General features: G+C 40.3%; 1 protein-coding gene across 2 annotated transcripts; it reads right to left on the bottom strand.

The window, feature by feature from the left end:
• Positions 1-7,371: 7,371 nt before the first annotated feature.
• Positions 7,372-27,213, bottom strand: POLR3D (RNA polymerase III subunit D). Of its 2 annotated transcripts, none has more exons than XM_089658700.1 (9): positions 27,140-27,213; positions 23,518-23,671; positions 21,704-21,747; positions 20,318-20,469; positions 16,783-16,907; positions 16,183-16,339; positions 13,712-13,983; positions 12,412-12,564; positions 7,372-11,623 (listed from the first exon to the last, which is right to left on the bottom strand). In XM_089658700.1, exons 2-9 carry the CDS (start codon positions 23,668-23,670, stop codon positions 11,501-11,503), a joined length of 1,179 nt encoding a protein of 392 aa, XP_089514826.1. In that variant the 5' UTR covers position 23,671; positions 27,140-27,213; the 3' UTR covers positions 7,372-11,500. The 2 variants fall into 2 exon arrangements, with proteins under 2 accessions (XP_089514826.1, XP_089514827.1); XM_089658701.1 differs by having other exon boundaries at positions 23,518-23,708.
• Positions 27,214-27,519: the final 306 nt, after the last annotated feature.

The following is a 27,519-nucleotide window of genomic DNA, read 5'->3' on the forward strand; positions in this document are numbered from 1 at the left end:
TGCAATTTATTAAAAATAAAAAACCCACATGTACATAATTATTCACAGCCTTTGCCATGACACTCATAATTGAGCTCTGGTAAATGGAGAAGAAAGAGAAGTGCGCCAGACTAAGTGCAGTATGAATATAAAAGTTTATTGCACACAAGATTATAAAAACTCACAAGACGTGGGTAGATATCAGGCATCAATATATAAGGAGGAGGATGTCATCCGTGCTGCACCTCACAAATGGATGGCTGTAATGCCAAGGTGTTGCGTGGCTGGCGCTCTAGGCGGGTCCCACAGGAGGAGGCGAGGATGGCAGGCGCAGTCACCGGGAGTCGCGGCGCAGATAAGAACTGGGATCCAGGGCAGGCACTGCTGATCTCTCACATCAGCGTGGGTACAGTAGCCAGCTTGAGGCACATCCAAGATGGCCACCGGGCAGGAAATGACATCAGAACGTTGCTGGGAATCCTCCAAGGGGGCGGTGACGCGTTTCTAGGCAACCTGCCTTTTCATCAGACCTGATTGGCTAGTGGGATGAGCCAATAAATAAGGAGAGGAGGAAGGGGGTGGGGCAACTGAGGGGCGGGGTAGTGAAATTAAAAAAATGTATAATGCATACAGGCTTAACAAGCAGTGGTGGAAAACATAAGAAATAAACGGTGAGCAGCTGCTTACTGTAGAACATGTGAAAGATAGGAAGAATAGAAGGAAAGGAAAGAAATGGGAAAAAAAAAATTAGAAAAAGAAAAAAAAAAACAAAAACGCATTTGGAAGATAAAAGATTACACAGGAAATATTTAATTATAAACGTCATTACTATGATGTGGATTGTAAAGGGTAAGATGGGCGGGTAAGAAGGTGGAATATGAATGGGGGGGGGGGGGGGGACAATCAGGGGAAAAAAAAAAAAAAAACACAAAAAACGCATGTAGAAAAAAAAAAAAAAAAAGGGAAGTGGTGGGAATTAAAGTATATACTATAAAAAATAAATAATAAAAAGATATGAAGAATAAATTAAAATAATTTTTTTAAAAGAATTTTTAAATAATCGTGTGTATCTCAATCTCTTCATTGAGGCCCCTAGGTGCAAGGGTATCTAAAGTAAAAATCCAATAGGTCTCCTGTTGGCATAATAATTTGAAACGTTCAACTGGGGGGAGATGGTCTGGTATAGCCTCAATGACCCATACTTGTAGATGGAGAGAGGATTTAGAATGAAACTCTGAAAAATGGCGGGGAACACTGTATTTAGTAATGCCATCATCAACTGACCTCCGGTGCTCTCCAAATCTTTTTCGCAGTGTTCTAATGGTACGCCCCACATATAAAAGGCCGCACGGGCAGGACAAACAATAAATTACATATGTGGAAGAGCAAATATAAAAGGCTTGGAGGGGATAGACTTTTCAATTAATTGTAAAATTTTGTTGGCCATGCTTCATATGGGCACATGTGAGGCAGAGCGGTTTGTTGCAGCGGAACATTCCAATAAATGGGATTAGTACCGGTCTATTGTGAATAGGAGGGGATTTCAGGGGGGGAATTTTACTAGGTGCAATTTTATTCTTAATGTTAATTGCTCTTCTATATACAAATGTGGGGGTAGGAGGCATAATCATTTTAAGGTGTGGATCTTGATGTAAGATAGGCCAGTGTTTCTTCAGGATGGATTCCATTTTGTGATGTTTAGAATGGAACTGTGTAATGAAACGGATATTGTTGTTGTTCGATGATTGCGGCTTAGGTGGGGGGATCGTGTCTGATAAGTAGGTGAGATATGCTTGTTCCACTAACTCAGAGGGATATCCTTTTTCTGTAAAGTTTTGTTTTAATTCAATGCTTTGGGCTTTGTAGTCCTTAAGTAAGGTACAGTTGCGTCGAAGTCTGCAAAACTGCCCTTTGGGTATATTTTTGAGCCATCTAGGATGATGACAGCTAGTATAATGAAGAAAGGAATTACCAGCGGTTGGTTTGGTGTAATTTTTAGCTATAATATTAGAGTCCGAGTGGCTAAGTTCCAGGTCAAGAAAACTTAGTGAGGTAGGGTCCATAACGTGGGTAAAAGAAAGGTTGAATGGGTTATTGTTACAGTGTTGAATGAAAGATGCAAGAGAAGTGACAGGGCCGTCCCAGATGATGATAATGTCGTCTATATAACGACCATAGAACACCAAATGGGCAGCAAAGATGTTATTACTCCAGACATAGCGATCTTCCCAGAGGCCCATGGTGAGATTGGCATAGCTAGGTGCAAAATTAGCGCCCATGGCTGTGCCTGTTTTTTGTAAATAGAAACTATCATTAAACAAAAAATAGTTGTGCTGGAGGCAGAATTTTGTAGCAGTGAGGATGAAATTAATCTGGCTAGGGTGGAGGGAAGCATCCAAAGACAGGAAGTGTAGAACAGCTTCTAGTCCTACATCGTGAGGGATAGAGGTGGATAGGGAACTAACGTCAAGGGAGACCCAGATGTAAGAAGGTTCCCAGGAGTACGCCTCAAGAATTTCCAATAGATATACACCATCCCGAATATAGGAGGGAAGTGATTGGGCTAGAGGTTGGAGAAAGCTATCAATATAGAGCGAATAGCTGGTGGTAATGCTCTCCATAGCTGCAACTATAGGGCGGCCAGGCGGATGATCAAGGTCTTTATGGATTTTTGGGAGATGATAAAAATATGGAGTTTTGAATATGTCTCTCCGGAAAAAAGAGGCCTCTGATTTAGAGAGGATTCCTTCCGGGGTGGCAATTTTGATGATATCATTCGATTCTAGGATGTATTTAGGAAGAGGGTCCGAGGCTAATTTAAGGTAGGTGTTGGAATCAGACAACAGACGATTGGCTTCATTAAAATAATCGACCTTATCTTGGATGACTATCCCTCCCCCCTTGTCAGCTGTCTTAATGATAATATCAGAGTTATTGCTAAGGGTTTTGAGGGCTAAGAATTCAGAGTGGTTGAGGTTAGATGTAAATTTAGTGTTTTCAGAACAGAGGATTTTGAGATCAGAGTGTACCATTTGAAAAAAAGTCTCTATGTAGGGACCCTTATTATAAGTTGGGTTGAATGTGGATGGAGGTTTTAGATTTGTATGTCTAATACGGGGAGAATCTGGAGGATATTGAGACAGAAGAAAGGTGTCATCTGAGTCTCCGTCATCCCAGAGTTCCATTAGTAAGTCTAGGGCCTGAGGGTCAATTGAAGGATCTGTTTCCACAATGGTGGTGTTAGGGGATAGAGATGATGTTTTGGCGTTCTTAAGGGCCTGTAGCTGAAAATGTCTTTTGAGAGTAAGATTGCGGGTGAATTTATTGAGGTCTTTGAATAGGGTAAAAGGATTAGGTGTAGTAGTCGGTGCAAAATTGAGGCCTCTTTTTAGTAGTGACAGTTCACTATCTGTTAATGTGATGGATGAAAGGTTATAAACTTTTATAGTTTCCTGATTTTGACAGTTTTTTTTGGGTTTATGTCGACCCCCTCTCCTGCCTCTTCGTCGTGTTTTCTTTTTAATATGTGAAGAAAAGATGCACATTCTCATAGAACACTAGCAAAAAAAATTGAGACATGCTGAGTAGAGGAGGAACATGTTCCCATAGCCGCAGCCGGCGCCTGCCGCCCCCCCCTCCCCGACAGAAACTTCTCCCCGTACTGTCAGATTTGAAAACAGCGTGGTCGTGCGAGGCTTCACCCACACGGACGCATCATTCATTAAGAGTTCTACGAATGAGTGCCTACAGGTCCCAGCAGCCTTAGTGGCTGTCGGCTTGTAGTTTTCAATGAACTGCCACGGCACCTGTGGCTATGGAGGTGATAGGAATACCTGAATCCAATGATTTGGAGGGCTGTCCCAATACTTTTGGCAATATAGTTTATGCCATTAAAGGATTTCACTCTGCAGCATGGTGGCAGAGGACATGCTTTTCTATTGAGGCTGTGGCTGCACTTTGCACCTTTGCTACACATGGAATGTATTTACAGTGCATCCAGAAAGTATTCACAGCGCTTAACTTTTGCCACATTTTGTTGTTACAGCCTTATTCCAAAATTGATTAAATTCATTTTTTTCCTCAACAGTCTACAAACAATACCCTATAATGACAACGTGAAAGAAGTTTGTTTTGAAATCTTTGCAATTTATTAAAAATAAAAAACCCACATGTACATAATTATTCACAGCCTTTGCCATGACACTCATAATTGAGCTCTGGTGCATCCTGTTTCCACTGATCATCCTTGAGATGTGTCCACAATTTGACTGGAATCCACCTGTGGGAAATTCAGTTGACTGGACATGATTAGGAAAGGCATAAACCTGTCTATATAAGGTCCCCCAGTTAACAGCGCATGTTAGAGCACAAACCAAGCCATGAAGTCCAAGGAATTATCCGTAGACCTCTGAGACAGGATTGTATCAAGGCACAGATCTGGGGAAGATTACAGAAAAATTTCTGCAGCATTGAAGGTCCCAATGAGCACAGTGGCCTCCATCATCCATAAATGGAAGAAGTTTAGAATCACAAGGAATCTTCCTAGAGCGGGCTGCCTGGCCAAAATGAGTGATCGAGGGAGAAGGACCTTAGCTAGGGAGGTAACCAAGCACCCGATGCTCACTCTGAAAGAGCTCTAGCATTTCTCTATGGAGAGAGGAGAACCTTCCAGAAAACATCCATCTCTGCAGCACTCCACCAATCAGGCCTCTATGATAGAGTGGCCAGACAGAGGCCACTCCTCAGTAAAAGGCAAATGGCAGCCCACCTGGAGTTTGCCGAAAGGCACCTCAGGGACTCTCAGACCATGAGAAACAAAACTCTCTGGTCTGATGAAACAAAGATTGAACTATTTGGCCTGAATGCCAAGCATCATGTCTGGAAGGAACCAGGCAGCGCTCACCACCTGGTCAATACCATCCCTACAGTGAAGCATGGGGTGGCAGCATGATGCTGTGGGGATGTTTTTCAGTGGCAAAAACTGGGAGACTAGTCAGGATCGAAGGAAAGATGACTGCAGCAATGTACAAAGACATCCTTGATGAAAACCTGTTCCAGAGCACTCTGGACCTTAAACTGGGGCAACGGTTCATCTTTCAAAAGGACAACGACCCTAAGCACACAGCCCACATAAAGGAGTGGCCACAGGCCAACTCTGTGAATGTCCTGGAGCAGCCAGTGCCCAGACTTGAACTCGATTAAACATCTCTGGAGAGATCTGAAAATGGCTGTGCACTGACGATCCCCATCCATCCAACTGTAATTGGTGCTAACGGTGCTTCAACAAACTATTGAGCAAAGGCTGTGAATACTTATGTACATGTGGTTTTTTATTTTTAATAAATTACAAAGATTTCAAAACGAACTTCTTTCACGTTGTCATTATGGGGTATTGTTTGTAGAATGTTGAGGGAAAAAAATTAATTTAATCAATTTTGGAATAAGGCTGTAACATAACAAAATGTGGCAAACGTTAAGTACTGTGAATAATTTCTGGATGCACTGTAGGCGAATTAGACTGAAGAATCAATGAAACAACTCCTCTAAGCAAACATTCGATTTTCCAATGCAGTGGGGCTTTGCCTGCACTACATGGGTTAACTGCTCATTTTGTCCAGGGGAGAAAGTAAAAGCTGTATTTACCTGATCCTTCGATCCTCCAGAAACCAGTGCTCCCCCATGTCCAGTAGAGGACTGTTCCTGCCATCCTCACGTCCAGAACCAATCTATGGGCGTGATGACATCAAGAACAGTCCATTTACAAGACCACTAGCATGCAGGGGAGGGCAGGAGTGGTAGGGACTAGTCTTGCGCTCAGACAATCGTCTACTTGGGTAAGTATATCTTTGCTCTGCAATGCCCTAGGCAAAAACTAGAAGTTAACCCATGCAGTGGGGCTGTCTGCAGTTCTTCTTTAAGTTTTACTCTCAAGATCTGTTTTCAAAGGTATGGCCAGACGAAATGGTAATTTTCAGTCTTTCCCTAATCAGAAACCTTTCTTTCTTAGAATTAACAATTCCATAGTGCTCAAGAAATTATTTTGCTTTCTCTCGGTTTCTAACAAGAAAAAAAAAGCAGCTTACCTCTTAGATATCAGAAAATGCTTCCTAATTTATCTAAACTAGAGAAAAGCCTGTCACAGAGCCCGCTCAGCTGCATCTGCCTTCTGGACAGAGCCTGCTGCTTTGCCACTAGTGCAAATCTGTCAACCAGCTACAGTAAGTGGCCAAACGTTTACATTTTGCTAGGTATTACTGGTTGGATCAGATCCTTGAAGCAGGACACATTCGGAGGGGATGTTTGATCTTTTCCATAGATAATCTATTATCCATCCATAGATGATCTATTATCTATTGTGTGTTGTCATAGAGCTTAAGGAAAACTTGAAATTATACTCACAAGTAACACTATTTCACAAAGGGAATGATTTACTAAAACTGGAGAGTACAAAATCTAGTGCAGCTCTGCATAGAATCCAGTCAGCTTCCAGGTTCTTTTGTCAAAGCTTAACTGAACAAGCTGATTGGCTACCATATACAGCTGCACCAAGTTTTTCAATCTCCAGTTTTAGTAAATCAACCCAAATAATTTCATTGTCTCTATGACAGAGTACACAGTCCAACTATGTGTGACCAAGGTGTTTACTAGGACATTCACGGAAATATTACCATAGGAGCTAAAATGTTAAGTACCACATCCTAGTTAGTATCATCGTATTGTGCTCTTTCAAAACAACCATACCATCTTTTCTCAGAGCAGCCTGCACTTCTCTTGAGGTTACCTATGAAGTGATTTTAACAGTACTAACTGGCACAATCAATGCTTCAGATATCATTTTATATATCCCTTTCTATCTTTATAAAGTTCTATTGCCTTGTTACACAGGTCTTTTGATAGTTCTTTTCCGTGGCTCAGTATCTAGCCTGCTCCATGCATCCATATGAGAGCTAACAAACTATTTATACACAGACACTAATTGCAATTTAAAAAGCCACAGCTGTGGGAAACTAACCTTTAATTGACATTTTCACCTTGTGCGTCTGTACCAAGGCCAAACATTCCAGGGTATTTAAACTTTTGATCATTGCTATTTGGGTGATTTCTGTTATTATGTAAAAAGGAGCCAAAACAACTATGTGATAATAAATGGCTTCATATGATCACTGTCCTTAACCACTTGCCCTTCAGAAGATTTACCCCCCCTTCATGACCAGGCCATTATTTGCGTTATGGCGTTGCCTTACTTTAACTGAAAATTGCATGGTCATGCACTGCTGCACTCATAAGAAATTTACATTCTTTTTTCCCCCCACGAATTGAGCTTTCTTTCGGTGGTATTTTATCGCCTGTGCGGTTTTAATTTTTTGCTCTTAAAAAAAAAAAGGCAGACAATTTTGAGAAACAAAAAATATTTGACATTTTGCTATTAAACTTGTCCAGTAAAAAAAGTGAAAAAAATCAAAATTGTCATACATTTACACCAAAATGTATTCAGCTACATATCTTTGCTAAAAAAAATCCCAATATCTGTAAATTAATTGGTTTGCATGAAAGTTATAGTGTTTATAAATGGCGGTATATATACACTTGGATTTTTTTTCTTTTTTACTAATGGCAGCGATCAGCAACTTATAGCGGGACTGACACACTGGGGGGGAACTGACTAGGTGTCATTGACATCCCCAGTGACACCAATACAGTGATCAGTGCTAATAAAAAGCACTGACACTGTACTAATGGCACTGGGCAGGAAGGGGTTAACATGAGGGGCGGTCAAAGGGTTAACTGTGTGCTGGGAGTGTTGTACTAGGGGGCGGGATGTGTGCGATTTACTTTAATCACACTGCTGTGTATGGTTGTGCTGTGCACAGCCATCCACAGTATTGTGACCGAGCAGACAGGGAGGAGAACGGTTAGTAAACAAAAAACAGTCCTCCTCCCCGTCGGAGATCCTTGGAAATCACGGGGCACCGGCGAGTAATTGCCGGCCGGGGCTTGGTGATTGACAGCCATGGACGGGAACTGCCGCCCTGTGGCAGTATTTCTGCTAAAGGGTGGTCGGCAAGCGGTTAAATAAAAACTTTTTTTAGCACGATCAGTCATATTTTCAATGTCAGTGCCAAAATTTCACGATTTCTGCCAGGGTACGCAAACTTTCAAGCACAACTGTACATTCACACATATACATATATATATATTATATACAGTGCTCAGCATAAATGAGTACACCCCAACAGATTTGTCAGAAAACATTTACTTTCAGAATCAACATTTTCTATGGGACACTATACTACAAAATAATCCCACAAATGTGGGCCATTGATTAATTCAAGACCATGTTGCAAAAATGAGTATACCATAATGAAAGTCTTAGGAGCAAAGCTAAATTTTAGACAACTAAATCCTTATTAACAAGAATTCAACTACAGGTGAGTCTAATTATTCATTAAGCAGGTGTCCAGCAGACAGTTTGTTATAAAAAGGAAGTTACTTAAAGAAAACCCCTTCCCATTTCATGCTGTCAGCAATGGCACCACATGGAAGAGAAATGTCACTAGGCTTGAGAAAGAAAATTTTTTTACACAAGAAAGGTGAAGGCTACAAGGGGATCAGAAAAGGTTTACTTATTTAGAATACTGTAGGAAAAGTGATACAATAATTTAACAAGGATGGAGCTGCAACCATCTCACAGAGACCTCCAGACCATCCACGGAAGTTAACACCTCGACAGGGGCGTCTTCTGATGAGAGGGTTGAAGGAAAAAATAAAAATAAAAAAAATCGCCATGCAAGTTCACTGCAGTTATCTAAAGAAGTAGAAAGCCAAACTGGGGTGATTGTTTCCTGTGACACAATACGGCCTACACTGCAGAATGGAATGCATGGGTGTCATCCACGAAGGAAGCCTCTCCTAAAGCCCATACACAAAAAACCTGCCTAGAATTTGCCAGAGCCCATGCTGGAAAAAAAAAAATACTGGGCCTCTGTAATCTAGAGTGATGAGACCAAGATAAATGTTTTTGAAACTGATGGCTTCAAAACTGTATAGCATCACAAAGGTGAGAGAGTACAAAGAAAAATGCATGGTCCCTACAGTGAAGCATGATGGTGGCAGTGTCCTTCTGTGGCCTGCATGAGTGTTGCTGGTGTTAGGGAGCTTCATTTCATCATGGTATCATGAATTCACAGATGTACAGCTCTATATTGAAAGAGATGTTATCACTCCGTGCCCTTGGTCGTCGTGCTCTTTTCCAACAGGATAATGACCCAAAACACACATCGAAGACTACAGTTACATTTCTGAAGAACAGGGTGAAAGTGGCCAAGTAGGTCTCCTTATTTACACCCAATCGAACACCTATGGAGAATTCTGAAGAGACAAGTCGAGCACCACTCACTATCCAGCATCTAGGCTCTAAAAGAGGTCATTCTTGAAGAATGGAAAAATATAGATCTTGCAATGTGTCGCCAACTTGTGTATTCATTTTTGCATCAACTAATTTGAGTAAAACTGAAGATTTTGTAATCAAAGTTATATTATTAATCTTACTTTCATGTAATGAGTTAAACAAATGTTCTACAAAACTCCATTTTTTCAAAATTTTAGATATTGTTCTTGTGTTCCTTGAGAGACTGATTAAAATCTTACTTTTCAAAAAGGGGTGTACTCATTCATGCTGAGCACTGTATATACACACACACCTTTTTTTTTGTCCTTTGAGTGGTATTTATTAATTACAGATACTTATATAGCGCTGTCAATTTTACGCTGTGCTTTACATATATATTGTACATTCACATCTGTCCCTAACCCTCAAGGGGTGTACAATTTAAGGTTCCTAACTCACATTCATACATATCCATACTAGGGCCAATTTAGACAGGAGCCAATTAACCTACCAGCATGTCTTTGGTATAGACCGTGTGGGGGAGATTCACTAAAACTGGATCATTCAGAATCGAGTGCAGCTGTGCAAGGTAGCCAATTAGCTTCTAACTTCCGCTTGGCCAGTTAAGCTTTGACAATAAAACCTGGAAGCTGATAGGTTTCTATGTAGAGCTGCACCAGATTCTGCACTCTCCAGTTTTAGTATATCAACCCCTGCGTGTCTTAATACTGTTATATATAACATCTTTATTCATTATCTTTGAGCTGTTTATGTGGTATACATTTTCATATTGCTTTATACTTAAACTATTATGAACATCTGTTTTACATTTACCCTAACAATACATCAATTGTTAGGATTGGTGTGTTTGTCCTGAAGAAGTGATCTCTGCTAAACACCTTGACAGAATAACAAACTGTTAGGGCGTCATATTTGTAATCCTCTATCTGTATATCCTTTTAAAATGTGTGTGGTGTTTTACATCTTTTTTGGAGTTTGTATAATACACTTGTGGTTTTAATAATTGTATAGGTTTTCAGAACACCAGTTTACTGGCAACCATAGCCTTTCACAAGGTGGATTTCAGAGATGAGTAACTTTGTTTGAGGGGTGGTGTTGTAAACACATGTTGAAAACACTATGCAGTTCTGTACACGACCGCACCTTGGTCCAAATTATTAATATCACAATCTGATAACTTTATACAGTGCAACTTTTTTTTTTAATGGATATTGTACATTTTGCTTGGGACATTATCAGCTAAATAGTTATGGTATAAATAAAGCCATCAAAACAATATGAAAGTAAAGGGTCAGTCCATCCAAACTGATATTTTAGTTGAATTACCAACTGACCAAAAACACCTTGACTTCTGAAATCTCTGAAATTCCAGTGGCTGGACCTCTGAAGCAGAGATCCTGGATTTGTACCTCCTGCAGTGATGTTTCCCTTCTCTTGCTGCACTGTTTTATCATCTAAAAAGGTAAAAGAAAAGTCCACTGGCAAAGGTCTAAAACAGTTGTGGCTAGTTAACAGACCTGAGAACTTTGATGCAAAGATCTCACAGCCAAATAACCAAAAATATGAGAAAGCTGGCAGGTGGTTTAACCTGCAGAAATCTACACAAAGCTAAAATACCTGTTTTGTATGGGCACTGCATTTAAACAGAACCATGTTATCCTAGTTGTGACATCATAAATTCAGGTCCTTTGAAAAAAGGCAATAGTTTGAGGCCGAATGCCCTCACTTCCGAGGCCTTCTTTCATAAAAGTATATCTTATGAAGAAGGAATGAGCATTAAACACAAGGTACAAGCTATATATATACACACAAAAAAAGTCATACTGTGTTTCAGCTCACTCAAAAAAGAATATTCAACTTTGGATAAAGGTAGCTTTTCAGACTGTCCAAATTAGTCTGCCTCTGAAGTTCAGAGCAATCCTTTTGGAAAAAAGGCTACAGAATCAATATATTTATAACTATCCAAGCATATGGATATAAAATTATTATCCAAAAATCTGTTGTATAATCTACTTCTCCACAGCTTCTGGAATTGAACTCAAGAGTGGCCCAGCCACAGCATATGCAGTAATAAGTTAAACAGTTAGTGCATTATAAGCCAGAGCGTTGATCTCATTGTTGCCGTTGTTCCAGTAAAGATTCAAAATCTGGTGAACAGACAAGTTTATGCTGAATATGTCCGAGAACCATCATCTCACCACGTCGGGCTTCCCCAACACTGACTGCCACCAGTTCCTACATAAGAGAACACAAAAGATATTGTTCATCATTAAGAAAACATGAACAGAAAAAAAATACAGTACCGTATAGAACCCTGAATACATGCACTAAAAGCTTAACTTAATAAATAAAATGTTTAATGAAATAACCTTTCAAAATTTGCAGCCTAAGAGGAAAACGTGCCAAGGTGGCAACATGTGATGTAAACACATGCTACTAGTAGGAAATTTATTATACTAAACACTCGGTAGGTAAAGCAAGGGAGGTACTATGCTGTCAATCTCTATGGGCAGAGGGAGAGAGGTTAATGCCACTGGAGGCTGCCTAGCGTGGAAGAATCACAATTTTACTGTGATGCCATCAATACAACTCATAGGACATATTACCTGTAAGACCACCCAAGCACTGCTGCAGTACTCCGAAAGTAAAGCTACCCCCCTTTCTGGCCAACTGCCTCTGTAATATATTCTGGGTTTCATTGTCCCACCTGGGGACCCAACCAAGACCAGCGGGAGATCAGCAAACATCTGTTTGCTGATCAAGCCTCTGACTAATGAGCACAGAAACAATGTGCGCTGTCACTTCTAGGTGTGGCTATCACTTTCCCAAGCTGCTGTGACCAGGGAAGAAACTAGTGGAGAAAGGTATGTGCTCCATTAGCTTCAGTGGAGGGCAGTGAAGACTTAAGAAAACTAAGTGTTGTTGGAGGGTGCAGGGTGAGTACCTCTTACAGTCTGTTTTAGGAGTTAGGCTTAGATTTATATTAGTTCTTAATAAACTGAACTGTGAATTAGATTGATCACCTGTAAGAAGGAGGAGGAAGTTCCTAAGGTGACATCAAGTGTAACTTTGCCCAAAGCAAGCTGCACTTTGCCCGATTTGCGCATAACTAGCTTTCCGATCTGTCCTTCAGACACATTACGCAATGAACAGATCTCCTCTGCTGCTGGGGTCTCCTGCAGATATAAAAATTAATAATTATACAATAATTTTAAACTTACAGCTTTAACCTGTCTTTGAGACAATATACATAAACAAATAAATATATAAAATGGCACTTGCTTCTATTTTGTAGGTACTGAGATAGACATTTCTAAGATATTTACAGAAAAATGTGAGGGTTCTTCCATTACTGTAGCATGGTTAGTTTAAAGGTAGACACTTTTTGGTACAGAACATGGGTAGGCAAACTTCAGTCCTCCAGCTGTTGCAGAACTACACATGCCATCACACCTATGCCTCTGGGACTCATGCTAATGGATTTCTGTCTTGCAATACCTAATGTGACTTGTAGTTCTACAGCAGCTGTCAGAGCCAGCGAGCGTCATCCTTGCCTAGGCAAGAAATAAGGAAGTGGGAGCAAGTACCTTCTAGAAAAGGTACTCAAGGTAACAGTACTGGTGTTCAGGCAGCTTGGGTGACATACAAGTCTTAAGTCAAGTTAAAATTGATCTTTCTGGAGCACTTTGGATTCTAAGCCCTGGAATATACATGGCCTCAACTTTTCACCAAGCTGACATTAAGCTCTAACGCCTTCCAGTGCTAACCTCCAACCTTCCATTCTGCCACAGCCTCAGTAAACAGACTGTCATTTGAGAATGGAATGATGGGCAGCACAGTGGCTAAATGGTTAGCACTTCTCCTAACTGCACTATGATCATTGGTTCAAATCCCAACCACGGCACCACCTGCCTGGAGTTTGCATGTTCTCCCTGTGCTTGCGTGGGTTTCCTCCCACACTCCAAAGACATGCTGGTAGGTTGTTGCTGTCATCAGAAGTTTTTTTTTACCTTCATGCATAATGCAAGATAAAAACCTTCAGCCTTTAGAACTACTTTAATCCCAAAATCAAGGCTCTCTTCACAGTCTGGGCCCTAGCACAGGGACTTGGAGGAACCTTAAAATGTTTATATATATATATATATATATATATATATATATATTTAAAAAAAATGTTGGCAGTTCCAAGTAATTTTCTAGCAAAAAAAAAAGTATTTATACTTGTAAACAAAAAGTGCCAGAAATGGCTTGGGGCTGATGTGGACATCCTCAGTGTGTCTTTCTGATTTAGAACAGCTTAAATTCAAAAAGTCTCCAACACACCTGACTTTTGTCCTTGACAAGTAACACGTGCCCATCCTCAGTTTGAACTTCACTGCGGACAGGGCGAGATTCCTGGCTAAGTGGCTGTCCTGGGAGAGTGTCTGGTAACTGCACAAAGAAGAGTGCATCCTCTCCGGAGATCCGCAGAGATTCCAGCAACTCTGGAAGTGAAACATCCTTCTTCTCTGGGGGCTTCTTCACTGCAGGGGCTTTGCACTGTGGGACACCAAGTTTCAAAACACTTTCCTCATCTTCCATTGGTTCTTCCTTAACTGAAAAAATAAAGCAGGCAAAATTTACAAAACAACAGTTCAAACATGAGGTGGGGGTGGGGTATTGGAGGGGTAAAACAGGTGGAACATGTAACATGTTGTCAAAGGTGAACTTATCCTTTAACCACTTGCCCTCCAGAGGATTTACTCCCCTTCCTGACCAGGCCATCATTTGCGTTACGGTGCTGCGTTACTTTAACATACAATTGCGCGGTCATGCAACGCTGCACCCAAATGAAATGTACACCCTTTTTTCCCACGAATAGAGCTTTCTTTTGGTGGTATTTGATCACCTGTGTGTTTTTTTTTTCTAAAAGACTGACAAGTTTGAGAAAAAAAAACAATATTTTTGACTTTTTTGCTACTAAACATGCGCAATAAAAAATTTAACAAATCAAATTGTGTTATAAATTTGTGCCAAAATGTATTCTGCTACGTCTTTGCTAAAAAAAATACCAATACAAGTAAATTAATTGGTTTCCGTGAAAGTTATAACGGGATTTTTTTTTTTTTTTTTTTTTACTAGTAATGGTGGCAATCAGCGACTGCAGCAGGTATTCTGACACTGGGGAGAACTGACTTGGTGTCACCGACATTCACAGTGACACCAATACAGTGATTAGTGCTAATAAAAAGCACCGACACTGTACTAATGGCACTGGGCCTAAAGGGGTTAACATCTGGAGAAATCAAAGGGTTAAATGTGTGCTGTTTTGCATGATGTTCTGTGTTTGTGTTTCACTGTAACCACACTGCTTTGCATGGCTGTTTAAAGCTACTGTTTAAAGGATCACCTTTGGTAACATGTAACACTTGTATTTAGAGTGTAGCATGCAACATGTTACAAAAGAACACCTGGCTGCACCCCTCCAATTCCCTGCTGTGACAGCAGGTGGGGGATCTTCTCATTGCACCCGTGGTCACAATTTAAAAAAAGCATGGCTGTGCAGGACTCCGCCCAAACAGCCACATCAATGTGAATTAATCAATTACCAACTGCCACCACTGCAGACGGCTTGTAGTTTCTCAATGAACTTTCAAAGGCGCTGGCGGGCACTTTGTAGTTCATTGATCTTCCTGTAGCTGTCTGCCTGTATGGAAGGTAGAGGCAGACAGCTATAATGAGATTCTGCAGAAGCATGACATTGCAAATCTGCTAATTGCAGGTGCAATGCTCTGCAGGCATCAGAAAAAGGAAATGTGAACTTCGCCTTTAAATGAACACAGTGGGGTTGATTTAATAAGGCCTGGTTCACACCAATGCATTTTTTAGTCCATTTTGCAGAAATGCAATACAGTCCATTTAACATGATTTCCTATGGGGGCATGTTCTCATCTATGCTTTTTTGAGCTGCTGCATTTTTGGAAAGGGTCAGGGAATTTTTTAAACACAAAAAGCAGTGCCTTTGCTACAATAGAGTTTAATGGAGATGCTACTGAAACACAAAAAAGAAACAAACAAAAAAAGGCATTCAAAAATGCAAAATGCACTGCAAAACTAACAAAACTCACACCACATTGGTAGCTATTCAGCTTCTAACTTCAGCTTGTTCAATCAAGCTTTGACAAAAAATCTAGAAGTTCATTGGTTTCTATGCAGATCTGCACAAAAGGTTGCACTCTCCAGTTTTAGTAAATCAACCTGAGTCTGTTTAGTGCATATCAATGGTAGCTGACAGCAGAATAAGCAGGTTCTCCTATTAAAAAAAAACAAAACACAAATCTGCACCTTCTGTTTGCTTTTAGGTACATTCTACCTCCATTTTAAAACGTTTTTGGAATTATTCAGAGTGATGAGCAGTTGACCTACACTTCCTGAACCTGCTTTATCCCCACTGACTTGTATGGTGGCCAAAGCAATTCAGAAGGAAACAAAAGCCTGTTGACACAAGTTTATCTGGATATTAGTCTCCTGTAAACACCTGTGCAGAATAGGAGGGAAAGGGCAGAACTTAGGGCTTTATTTCTTTGTATAGTGATACAATAAACATGTTCACAGAAGAAGTGCAGAGGGATAACCTATTTAGTCTGTGCAGTGGTTCAAGAACTGCATGTGCTGTCTGATAATCATCTGGATCACAGATTGAAAAACATTACAGATCCTTGGGCAGGAGAAGGAATAATTCACATATGTATCTGTGTTGGCTGTTTGCCTGGATTCGGGTTTAAGAAAAAGGATCCCCTTCAAAATGTACTAACCTTTCACAGATGAGGGGTCCACTTCCATCTGTTCTTTGGGGAAAACAGGCTGTGTGTTCTCTTCATCATCTTCCCTAAATAGCCAGCCAGAATGTGCCAATGGGAGCTGTACAGGATGATTCTGCGCATCATTGCGTAAACCTGGGTCATCCAAAAACTGTAAAAGGACAGTAAACGTTTGTAAAAGTTTGTCCATGCAACATGTTAATGATCACAAACACGGGTATATTGACAAGAAAGTAGCTCAACCAGAAGACATTCTGTATATTAGACTGACCAGGTAATATTTTTTACCTCAATCCAACTATACCACTGTGGTGTCATCTAAAACAGACTGTTCAAGCAAAACAAGCCAAAATGTATATGCTCCCTTACCTAAGAGTTGCTTAGTATCACATCAACAAGCAGCAACAGCAAGAACCATTTGTTTAAAAAGAATTTAAAAAACACATTTGAGTACTGTCTTTAGATGTAATAGGTAATACAGGTCTTTTTTTTTTCTTTTTTTTCAAAAACAATCACATGGAAAAGTATTAAAGAGAATCAAGAGGGAATAAAAACCAAACAGAAAACAACATTTCCTTCAATAAGGCAACCCACCTTATCATTTTTCAGCATTTGCAGGATCTGTTTAGTTTCCTCTTCAGTCTCCCTTTTCTCTCGTTTTATGTTGATGATGTGGGAGGGACCAATATCACCAGAATCAGATGGCCCATCCCATGCAGCTAAAGAGAAAAAACAAAAAAAACAAAAACGTAATCTGTTTACACTTGCACTATGGTAGAAAATCTGTCAAAGACAAAAGAATGAACAGCAACAGCACTTGGCCACAAAAACACAAATTCTGAAAATCTAGGTCTGCTTAAAAAAAAAAAAAATAATAATATGCAGATATTGAAATCCATATACTTTGATGAAACAGGATATTGATAAATTTGTACATTAGCAAGCATGTCACTTTAAACAGGGGCAACAGCTAGTTCCAAACACAAGTAGACAAAATACTGGTGCTTTACTCTTAAGTATGTATTAGGAGCCATTGATCAATGTGATTTCAGATATCTCCACCCTTTCAGGAGGTGAAACATTGAAATTTGAATATGTGGTGGAATTAGAATTTAATTGTCAGGGCATAATAGTTTATATGCGTTGGGCACAGCGGCACAGAATATTTATTCCAATATCCAGTACACACAGGTTGGATGTCTAAATAATACAAACAAAAGTCCAGAGTGGAGCTTTAAGAATTTCATACATGGCATCTAAAAAAGGGTTTTCTACTTTCCAAAAATATCTCCGCATAAGGCCCCTTTCACACTGCAGCACATATAAAATGCACAATGCTTTTTTGAAAAACCATGTAGCACATCTTAAATGCGTTGCATGCATCGCATACAGCTGTGAGTAGCTGGTTGTTAAGGACGCCATCAGGGCCAGATCCTTAATCAGCTATTCGCTGGTGGTTAAAGTGATAGTAAAGTCTGTTTTTTTAACTTGTACCTACAGGTAAGCCTATAATAATTAATTAGCTGTGTAGAGCAGCAGCAGATGCGCTCTGAAGGAAAGACATGCCAGGATGGTAGAAAGTCATCACGGCTCGGTCATTCAAGCTGCCAGCGCTCGCAAACCCGGAAGAAGGACCTAGTGAAGATGGAAGTCCTGTCAGCTGTGACAGCACGCCTTTGTCTTGCAGGGGAAAACTTTTTTTTTCATAGTAGAGTTTACTACTGCTTTAAGGACACATCAGGTTAAGGAGCCTGACAATGTCCTTAACAACCAGTGATAATTCCTCCCCTGTGGTCAGCATGCTCCAGCTCAGGAACAATGCTACCACCGGAGGAGGGGGGGGGGGGGAGGCAGAGAGACAGTAAGCAGTACAGCAAGGAGCATCGGCTCCCAGAATCTGAGAAAAGAAGGTGGGGGAAGGCCAGATCCGAAGGGAGGAGATAGGGGAATGCCAAACTGAGCTACCGGTGAGCAGTAGGGGACAGGAGACTGTGGGTCACGGTTTACATCCCCGCTGATTGTTAACCAATTCAATACCGGGCAATTTTACACCTTCCTGCCCAGGTCATTTTTCAGGTTTCAGCGCTCTCACACTTTGAATGACAATTGCGCGGTCATACAACATTGTACCCAAATTAAAATTTTATCATTTTCTTCACACAACTAGAGCTTTCTTTTGGTGGTATTTAATCACCGCTGGGGTTTTTATTTTTTGCTAAATTAACAAAAAAAGACCAAAAATTTTGAAAAAAACAAAAACACATTTTTCTTTGTTTGTTATAAAAGTTTACAAATAAATAATTGTTCTTCATAAATTTAGGCCAAGATGTATTCTGCTACATGTCTTTGGTGAAAATAACCCAAATTAGGATGTATTTTTTAGTTTGTAGGAAAGTTATAGCGTTCACAAACTATGGTATAGATCTGAAAATTGATCAATCCTGAAGTACTGACAGCCAATTCTAATTTCTTGAGGTCCAAGAATGTCAGAACAGTACAGATATCCTCCAAATGACCCCTTTTTGTAAAGTAGACAGTACTTCATAAGAGGCATGGCGAGTGTTTTGAAGTTGTATTTTTTTGGCATAATTTTTCAGAAAATGAAAAAAATTATTTTCATTATTTTTTTTTTTTACACACTGTCACCAGTGCAGTACAGCATCATCATATAACTGGCATGGCGGTGATCAGGGACACTGACTGGTGACAGTATATATATATATATATATATATATATATATATATATATATATATATATACACACATACATACTTATTTTTAATTTATTATTTTTTTCATATTTTACTATGACCAAAGTAGTACAATGTTACCATAGTAACATTGTACTACTTTGGGGAAGTGATCAGTATTTTTTTTTTTTATTTTACACAATTTGCTTATAGCAAAGAATTACTTTGCTATAAGCAAGCATTTACCTGAATGACATCGATTCATTCAGGGTTTTTTTTTTTTTGCTTAGCTGTGATTTGGCCACAGCTATTCACATGACATGTGCATGTGATCGCTGTGACCATTCACAGCTAGACACTAGTATACAATGGATGGCATGAATGAAGCCATCCATTGTATACAACTGTCATGTGACCTGCTGTGATTGGTCACAGCATGTCACATGTAACGGCCAACGGGGCCGATACTCAGATCTGTCGTCGGCCGTGTCCAAGGTACACGGCCGGTGACAGATCGCGCCGCTGCGCGGCTCTGCAAGCGCGAAAACTGCGCATGTGCAGGAGGACGCCAAATGGCGTCCACCCGGAAAGCTAGTGCATTTTTGGCCGGGCGGCAAATGGTTAAGGAAGATGGCATGTGCCAGCTCCTTAACCAGCTATTCACTGGTGGCTAAGGATGCTGCCCCTTAACTGATTAGGGATTTCACGGCTTTACACCTGAAATGAACAACCTTGCAGACGAGAGCTCCGAATTATATGTTTATTAGAGATAATACAATTGTATGAGAGCACCCATGCCCTGCCCATCAGATGCTCTCATTAGATATGTGACAGTCCAAACTTTTATAAGGTTTTTTTATGGCTTGTTGCCCACCTTTATGCTTATCAGTTACACTCCAGAATATTTGCCTTTTACATGTCAGCAACAAAACCACCTAAAAATGCACCCTGGGTGCGATTTTGGTGTGGTTCCCATTGACTTCAATGAAAGGTGCATCTTTGGATGAAAGCATGCAGGACTTTTCAAACCGCAGCACAAACAAAGTGATGTGAGAAGTCTCAAACTTTAAAAGCAAAATTATTTTTTATGCACTTTTGTGCCGCTGGAAAGGTGCGTTCCAGCGTGGAAAAAGCACATCAGTGGTAAAAGGCCCTTACTGTGGAGCAGGAAACAGGATCAAAGTACTGCATGAGGAAAGCTATTATCATCATCAGGAGAGTATCACATTGGGTCCAGAAGCTCACCTGATTCATATATGAACAGATATTTCACTGCCTATCTTTCTAGGGGAGTTGAATTCCCATCTATTAGCACCCTAACAAAGTCAGTGATTGGTAGCATAGATACTTTACTTAGTAAGAAAAAAAAAAAAAAATATATGAAGGCAAGAGTCCATCAGGTTTAACCAATACTAATCCAATCTCTCCTAAGTATTACTTTTCTTTTTGAGCTGTTCTGCTGGTCCCTGCTCAAAGATGGAGTGACTCTGGATAACTTGTGGCCTCCCTCGTCCCCTTCCCGGTCCATCTCCTCGTCGATCCCTATTACGTTCAGATCTCTCAACTTTTACTGAAACCTCCTCTTTTGGTCTAGATAAAAAGGTAAAATCAAATTTAAAAATGCACAAAAAAATAAACAGAGGTCTGGTGAAAAATGCAGATTCAAAATCACAGACAAAAACAATTTTTTTTGGGAGACCTATAATTTAAATAGGAAAAGACTACAAAAAACCCAGATAATTCAGTTCTTAGCCAACCAGGTGGTATTCAGTCTTGTTTTAATCCTTAAAAAAATAAATAGAGTGGTTAGATCTACTGACCAGGGTTCCCAGCTATGCGTGCCTCCTTTTGCTATAACAGTAGCACCTACTCTAGCTACAATCTCCACAGTATAAACTGCACAGTTACTGAGGGACTCTCTTAAAAATAACAGACCCCATAAGAGGAAAAATAAAAAGCTTCTGTCAAAACTTAAAATAAATCTTTTAAAAATCAGAAGCAGTAAATAATTGCTTATCCCTATGAAAGAGATTCTGAATATATCCAAAAAATATGCATATATTACTGCCCATATAGACATGAGTGTGTCTCTCTGGGCATATGTGTATATATTAATTACCATTCAATATATCAATCACTTTATTCATCTATTTTTTATGAATAGTCATTTCTATAAGTTAGGATCCATTTTTTTTAGCTCACATGAGTGTGCATGTATGTGTATACTGTATAAATGTATATAAATACATGAATGTGATTTTTTATTCATTTATCCTTGCCAAATGACTGTTTACATTTTCATTTTTCTTGTTACATTGTAGCCCTGATGAAGGGGGCAATGTGTGGCCCCCAAGACATGCTGGTTCTTGTACCCAATTAATGTTTGTAATAAACCCTTAGTTTAGACTCTAATATTTCAGTGTGAAGATTCAAAAACTTGAAAAAAGAAAAAAAATTACAGGAATAATGCTGATCTCCTCCTGAAAATGCAGGCTGCCTCGTTGTCATAGTGATCCTCTACCCCAATTTCAAAAAAAGGTGAACTGAAAGAATGCAGCAAGTAAAAGGTAGAACCTCTAAACTACTTACTTGTTGCAGGTCGGTGACTCAAAGTATTGAAACCAGAGGATAAACACGATTACCAAATAACTAGCACTTTCAAAGGGAGACCAGCAATGGATAGTTGACATACTCTCTCCCTCCTGACAGGTTTCCTTTATGCCCACACCCAATTATAGAGCATGTGCCACACATGGACAGGTAGAAAAGCAGGCACAACTAGAATTATGTGCAAGACAGATACAGGGTACATAAAGATACTTACTCTTCTTTAATTTTCCGTCCAATTATGTTTGGAGCAAACGTTTTCTGTACAGAAATTAAAGAAAAAAAAAAATCACAAAACATGACAAATAGGTTTTAAGGTTTAAATGTAGCATTTATCCAACCTTTCGTACAGATAGTGCTGTATTTAAAGAAGAACTGGAAAAAAGTTCCATTGTAACCTATATGCCTGCACTGTAAATCTTAGACATGGATATACACTGCTCAAAAAAAAGTAAAGGAACACTTTTTAATCAGAGTATAACAAGTCAGGAAGGGGGGGTAAATCCTCAGGAGGGCAAGTAGTTAATCAGAGTATAGCATCAAGTCAATTAAACACCTGGGATATGGATCTGATCAGTTAAGTAGCAGAGGGGGTTGTTAATCAGTTTCAGCTGCTTTGGTGTTAATGAAATTAACAGGTGCACTAGATGGGCAACAATGAGACGATCCCCAAAAAAGGAATGGTTTTACAGGTGGAGGCCACTGACATTTTTTCCCCTACGCATCTTTTCTGACTGTTTTTCACTAGTTTTGTATTTGGCTAGGGTCAGTGTCACTACTGGTAGCAGTAGGCGATACTGGACCCTACAGAGGTTGCACAGGCAGTCCAACTCCTCTAGGATGGCACATCAACACATGCCATTGCCAGAAGATTTGCTGTGTGTCCTAGCACAGTCTCAAGAGCATGGAGGAGATTCCAGGAGACAGGCAGTAGTAGTAGGGCTGAATAGAGCCATAGAATGTCCTTAACCCATCAGCAGGACCAATATCTGCTTTGGCGAGGAAAAAAATGAGCACTTCCAGAGCCCTACAAAATTACCTCCAGCAGGCCACCGGTGTGAATGTCTGACCAAACAATCAGAAACAGACTTCATGAGGGTGGCCTGATATCCTCTAGTGGGCCCTGTGCTCACTGCCCGACAGCATAGAGCTCGATTGGCATTTGCCATTGAACACCAGGATTGGCAGGTCTGCCACTGGCGCCCTGTGCTTGTCACAGATGAGAGCAGGTTCACCCTGAGCACATCTGGGTCTGGAGAAACCATGGAGAACATTATGCTGCCAGTAACATTATTCAGCATGACCATTTTGGTGGTGGGTCAAGTTATGGTCTGGGGAGGCATATCCATGCAGAGACTCACAGACCTCTACAGGCTACACAATGGCACCCTGGCTGCCAATAGGTATCGGGATGAAATTCTTGGGCCCATTGCCAGACCCTACGCTGGTGCAGTGGGTCCTGGGTTCCTCCTGGTGTACGACAATGCCTGGCCTCATGTGGCGAGTATGCAGACAGTTCCTGGAGGATGAAGGAATTGATACCATTAAATGTCCCCCCACGCTCGCCTGACCTAAATCCAAAAGAACACCTCTGAGATATCATGTTTCGGTCCATCTGATGTCGCTAGGTTGCACCTCAGACTGTTCATGAGCTCAGTGATGCCCCTGGTCCAGATCTGGAAGGAAATACCCAAGGACACCATCCGTCATCTCATTAAGAGCATGCTCTAATGTCAAGCACGTGGGGGCCATACAAACTACTGAGTACCATTTTGAGTTGCTGCAATGAAATTTCACAAAATGGACTAGCCTGCTGCATAATTTTTTCACTTTGATTTTCAGGGTATCTTTGAATACTGTCCTCTGTAGGTTGATAATTTCCATCAAACGATGGGGCAGCCTTACCTGCCTAACACATTACCCAGTCCATATCAGTATAGATATCTAGCATGATATTTTTCCCCATTGAGATCTGATGTGTTTTCAAAGTGTTACTTTCATTTTTTTGAGCAGTGGATATGTAAAACCCACCTTTCGGACACCACCAAGGGTAAGATCCCTGGAGCGGATAGAGGGAAGACGGCCTGGGGTGAGGGGAGTTGAAGGCCTACGTCCCAACAGGCCTCTACCAGCTGCCATGGGAGTCCTAGGGCAAGAGTCATTTTTCTGAGCTCCATCAGACATCCTGTAGGAAGGCGAAAGGTAATCACTACAATACACTTCTGCAAGGGAAACACATGAGAATAGATGGATGTACTAAAAGGATGTTAGGGAAGAACAACAAATACTACATCAACCTTACAAATAAAAGTATAGGATTAAGCAAGAAAGCATTAAAAAGACCTTGAACCTTCATTTTCTCTTTAACATGCCAAATACAAAGAAAAAAAAAAAAAAGGAAACACAAATCGGCAGCCATCACAAAGTTTCTTCCAGAGGATCTGGGTGCACTGATGTCGGGTACAGTCTGCAGACCAGCCATTTTCAACCAGGGTTCCTCCAGGGGTTGCTAGGGGTTCCATGAGCAATGAAGGATTTACCCATCATCTGATGGTACCTACATAATTCCTGACCAGGTCACTTGGAAGAGCCAGCAACAAAACACCAATGATCTCTTTAGTGGTCTGTAAGGTGTGCTCTCCTGCTGACCACCACTGTTAAAGGGCATTATTCCCACTGACCACAAAAGTAAGGGGTATTCCTCCATAATACAATGCCCTTCTCCTTTTGACCACCAATGTAGGAAGACACCCCTCCCAATGACCACCAAGGTAAGGGGACAACCCTCCTAGTGACTATCAACATAAAAATGTCCTGTGAAGTGAAGGAGTCATTCTGTGTTGCTCTGGACATTAATATTTTTCATACAGATTTCTGATTGTTACCAAAAATTATTTTTATAAGTTATTAAATTAAATAATCCATTAAATTATTATACAGCAGGAGGTATTAAAGGCTAAGTTCACTTTTAGAAAAAAAACAAACAAAACAAAATTGGCATATTTTTGCAGGAAAAAAAAAATGCATTCTATTTTTCACAGGAGCTTGCATAGCACTGCTCCCACAATCAATGAATCGGAGGTGCAATGTCCGTCTTCTGCAGACACTGCCTCCAGCTCTGTGCAAGCTGTCAGTGTCAAAACTGTAGTCAGTGTGAATAGACTACTAGCATGCTAATTAGCACCTTCACAGTCCATTGAAACTACAAGTCCTTCTGCTGCGTTGACAGATAGGACTTGTAGTTTATTCAGTCAAAGATCTCTGTGAATGACGTGGCTATGCACCTGAGGAATCATGCACACTGTGCTTTAAAAAAAATCCGATTTATAGGCGGTATACTTTTTTTTTCAGCCTGTAAACACTAAAAACTATATATATATATATATATATATATATATATATATATATATATATATATATCTCCAGCGCACTCTGGAAAGTGAGTGAGATGAAAAGCAGAGAAAACACAAACTACGCCTAAATGCCAGAAGAGCTTAGATGCATTCAAGCGTTAATTTATTCTAATGGCCAGAATAGGCATTTTTTTAACTTGCTTTTTCCATCCAGGAGCAAAAGGCGTTTAGAGAAAAAATTCTACCACTCTGTACATGAGCCCTTAAAGTGGTCCTAAAGGCAGAAGGTTTTTTTTTATCATAAAGCATAACTAAAGGCAAAAAACTTTTTTTTTTAACTTTGGATAGATGGCAGAGCGATTAGAATCCCTTTCAGTTTTTATTGTCTGTGTCCCAGTTAGGGAGATTCACCCTCTCTGTCCCGTTTACCATTAATCATTGAAACAAACAAAGTAAAAGAAACCCCAAATTTTGGGCTCTCCTAAAAAAAAGTAATAGAGGGGAAAATTTCCACTGGGGACATTAGTTCTGGTGAGCTGGGGCTCCCCAAGGAATTCCCTTAATTTGCAGAGATTTTCTCACTTCCTGTTTTGGCTATGGGACAGGAAGTGAAGGGACATTTCCCCAACAGAAACCACATGGCAAAAAGATAATCTGACTGGGGTTATAAGACTCCATTGCTCTAACAGCTGACCTCCTCCCACCACTTCATCCCCCACAGCCATTTCCTCCTGTACCACTTTCCCCTCCCTCCTAGATTGTAAGCTCGAAAGAGCAGGGCCCTGGAACCCCTCGTGTATTGTATTGTTTCGGTCTTGTCTCATGTTCTGTCCCCCTTGCTATTGTACAGCGCTGAGCAAACCCTTTTGCGCTATATAAATACTGTAGAATAATAATATCCAAAATGAAAAAGAAAATTGCCTATAGTTCTACTTTAATGCATTCTATGCTCTAAGTTAAAGTCTGGGTGCAGTGCCCCCCAGGCACCCCTTATATTTACCTGAGCCCGATCTCAATCTAGTGCATGAGAGCAGCAGCTCTCCTGGATCTCTTTCTACTCACTGGCACAGCAGCAGAAGCCATCGGTTCCTGTTGCTGTCAATCAAAGCCAATGAGGAGAGAGCAGAGAGGCCGAACCACGCTGTGTGTGAATGGACAACGTCCATTCAAGAGACCCAGCCTGCTTGAGTGCCTCTATAGCAAGAGGCCTGCTATTGAGGGCACTCGGCAGGTGGGAGGAACAAGGCCTGCCACAAAGATCGGGGCTAAAAATAAATCTTTTTTTTTTTAAATTACAACTTTCAGAATCACTTTAACGTATTCCTTTTATTTTATTTTATTTTTTTTATTATTATTACAATTTTCAGAATTACTTTAATGTATTCCTTTTATTTCTTTTATTACAACTTTCAGAATCACTTTAATGTATTCCTTTTATTTTGTTTTTTTTTTATTATTACAATTTTCAGAATCACTTTAATGTATTCCATTTCTTTTTTTTTTTACAACTTTCAGAATCACTTTAATGTATTCCTTTTATTTATTTATTTTGTTACAACTTTCAGAATCACTTTAATGTATTCCTTTTATTTATTTATTTTGTTACAACTTTCAGAATCACTTTAATGTACTCCTTTTGTTTTATTTTTTTAATTACAGCTTTCAGAATTACTTTAATGTATTCCTTTTATTTTTATGTCTTAACTATATTTTCCAACATAACATTTGTCTTCACTAAGACTAGATTCACATGTGTGCAGGTGGTACTGCTGCGAAACCCCCACAAATACCGACAGCTGCAACCACCCACACAGAGAAATGCAGGACCCTCGGGCGGGTGGCATTAATCCTAATGGCACGCCGTCCGCGCTGAAAATCGCAACCATACTGGGAACCCCAGGTTCTCACATGGGCTGCAATTACAGAAATAATGCAGAGACTTCTTTCCTGCGTATCCCGGGGCAATGAATGGGTTCTCGTGCCCGCAACGCATACAGCTGTGTACCTAGCCTACATTTGACAGTGAAAGACGCAGATGACAAAAATAAGATTAAAAAAATATGAACCTGTGTACAGAAAGTGAAAAAAGATCAGACAGGTGAAAATAAATTCCAGGTACAAAAAAAATATCTCAGGGCTGAATAGTATAACTAGCAGCGATATGTACTCTCTTCCTGGATGACTCCCTATACCTTCATACAGGCTCCGGAGCTTTATTAGCCAGCCATGGGGCACCATGTACTCTATACGATCCTCAAAGATCTGTATGGTCAATATACAGGACTGATCGCAACACTCACCTTACTATGATCACCACCGCATGTCTACCACCAACACAGCTCCCCGAGTGATGAGACGCTCTACTGCACGTCACTTCCGCTCCATAGCAAAGCACTCTGGGGGATGTAGTTCCCAGGATGCTGCTGAGCAGTCACGTGTCTTTACTGTGTTGATGTCTGGAGAAGCTGAGCAGAGTCAGTGTGAGAGAGGAGGTAGGTGATATAACTCCTCAGCCGGTCTTCCTCTGCTCTCCAAGGTTTGAAGACTTGTCCCTGGAGGTGTCCCCTGGTCGTACTATTAATATGTCACATTCTGGATGACGAAGAAAGTTATAAAATGATGTGAGAAAGAAACTTCCATCAGGTGCACTACACCAGTGACTGATTCAAACAGATAAAGG

Source organism: Staurois parvus, unplaced genomic scaffold, assembly GCF_062004578.1.
Source record: "Staurois parvus isolate SC_StPar_1 unplaced genomic scaffold, SC_StPar_1.0 ptg001090l, whole genome shotgun sequence".
Lineage (NCBI taxonomy): Eukaryota > Metazoa > Chordata > Amphibia > Anura > Ranidae > Staurois > Staurois parvus.

Coding starts and splice junctions, on each gene's coding strand:
- POLR3D (XM_089658700.1), bottom strand. CDS start 23,670: ATGTCTGATGGAGCTCAGAAAAATGACTCTTGCCCTAGGACTCCCATG. Junction 20,470..21,703: donor GGACGGAAAATTAAAGAAGA/GTAAGTATCTTT, acceptor CTTTTTATCTAG/ACCAAAAGAGGAGGTTTCAG. Junction 16,908..20,317: donor AGAACAGCTCAAAAAGAAAA/GTAATACTTAGG, acceptor TTTTCTCTTTAG/CTGCATGGGATGGGCCATCT.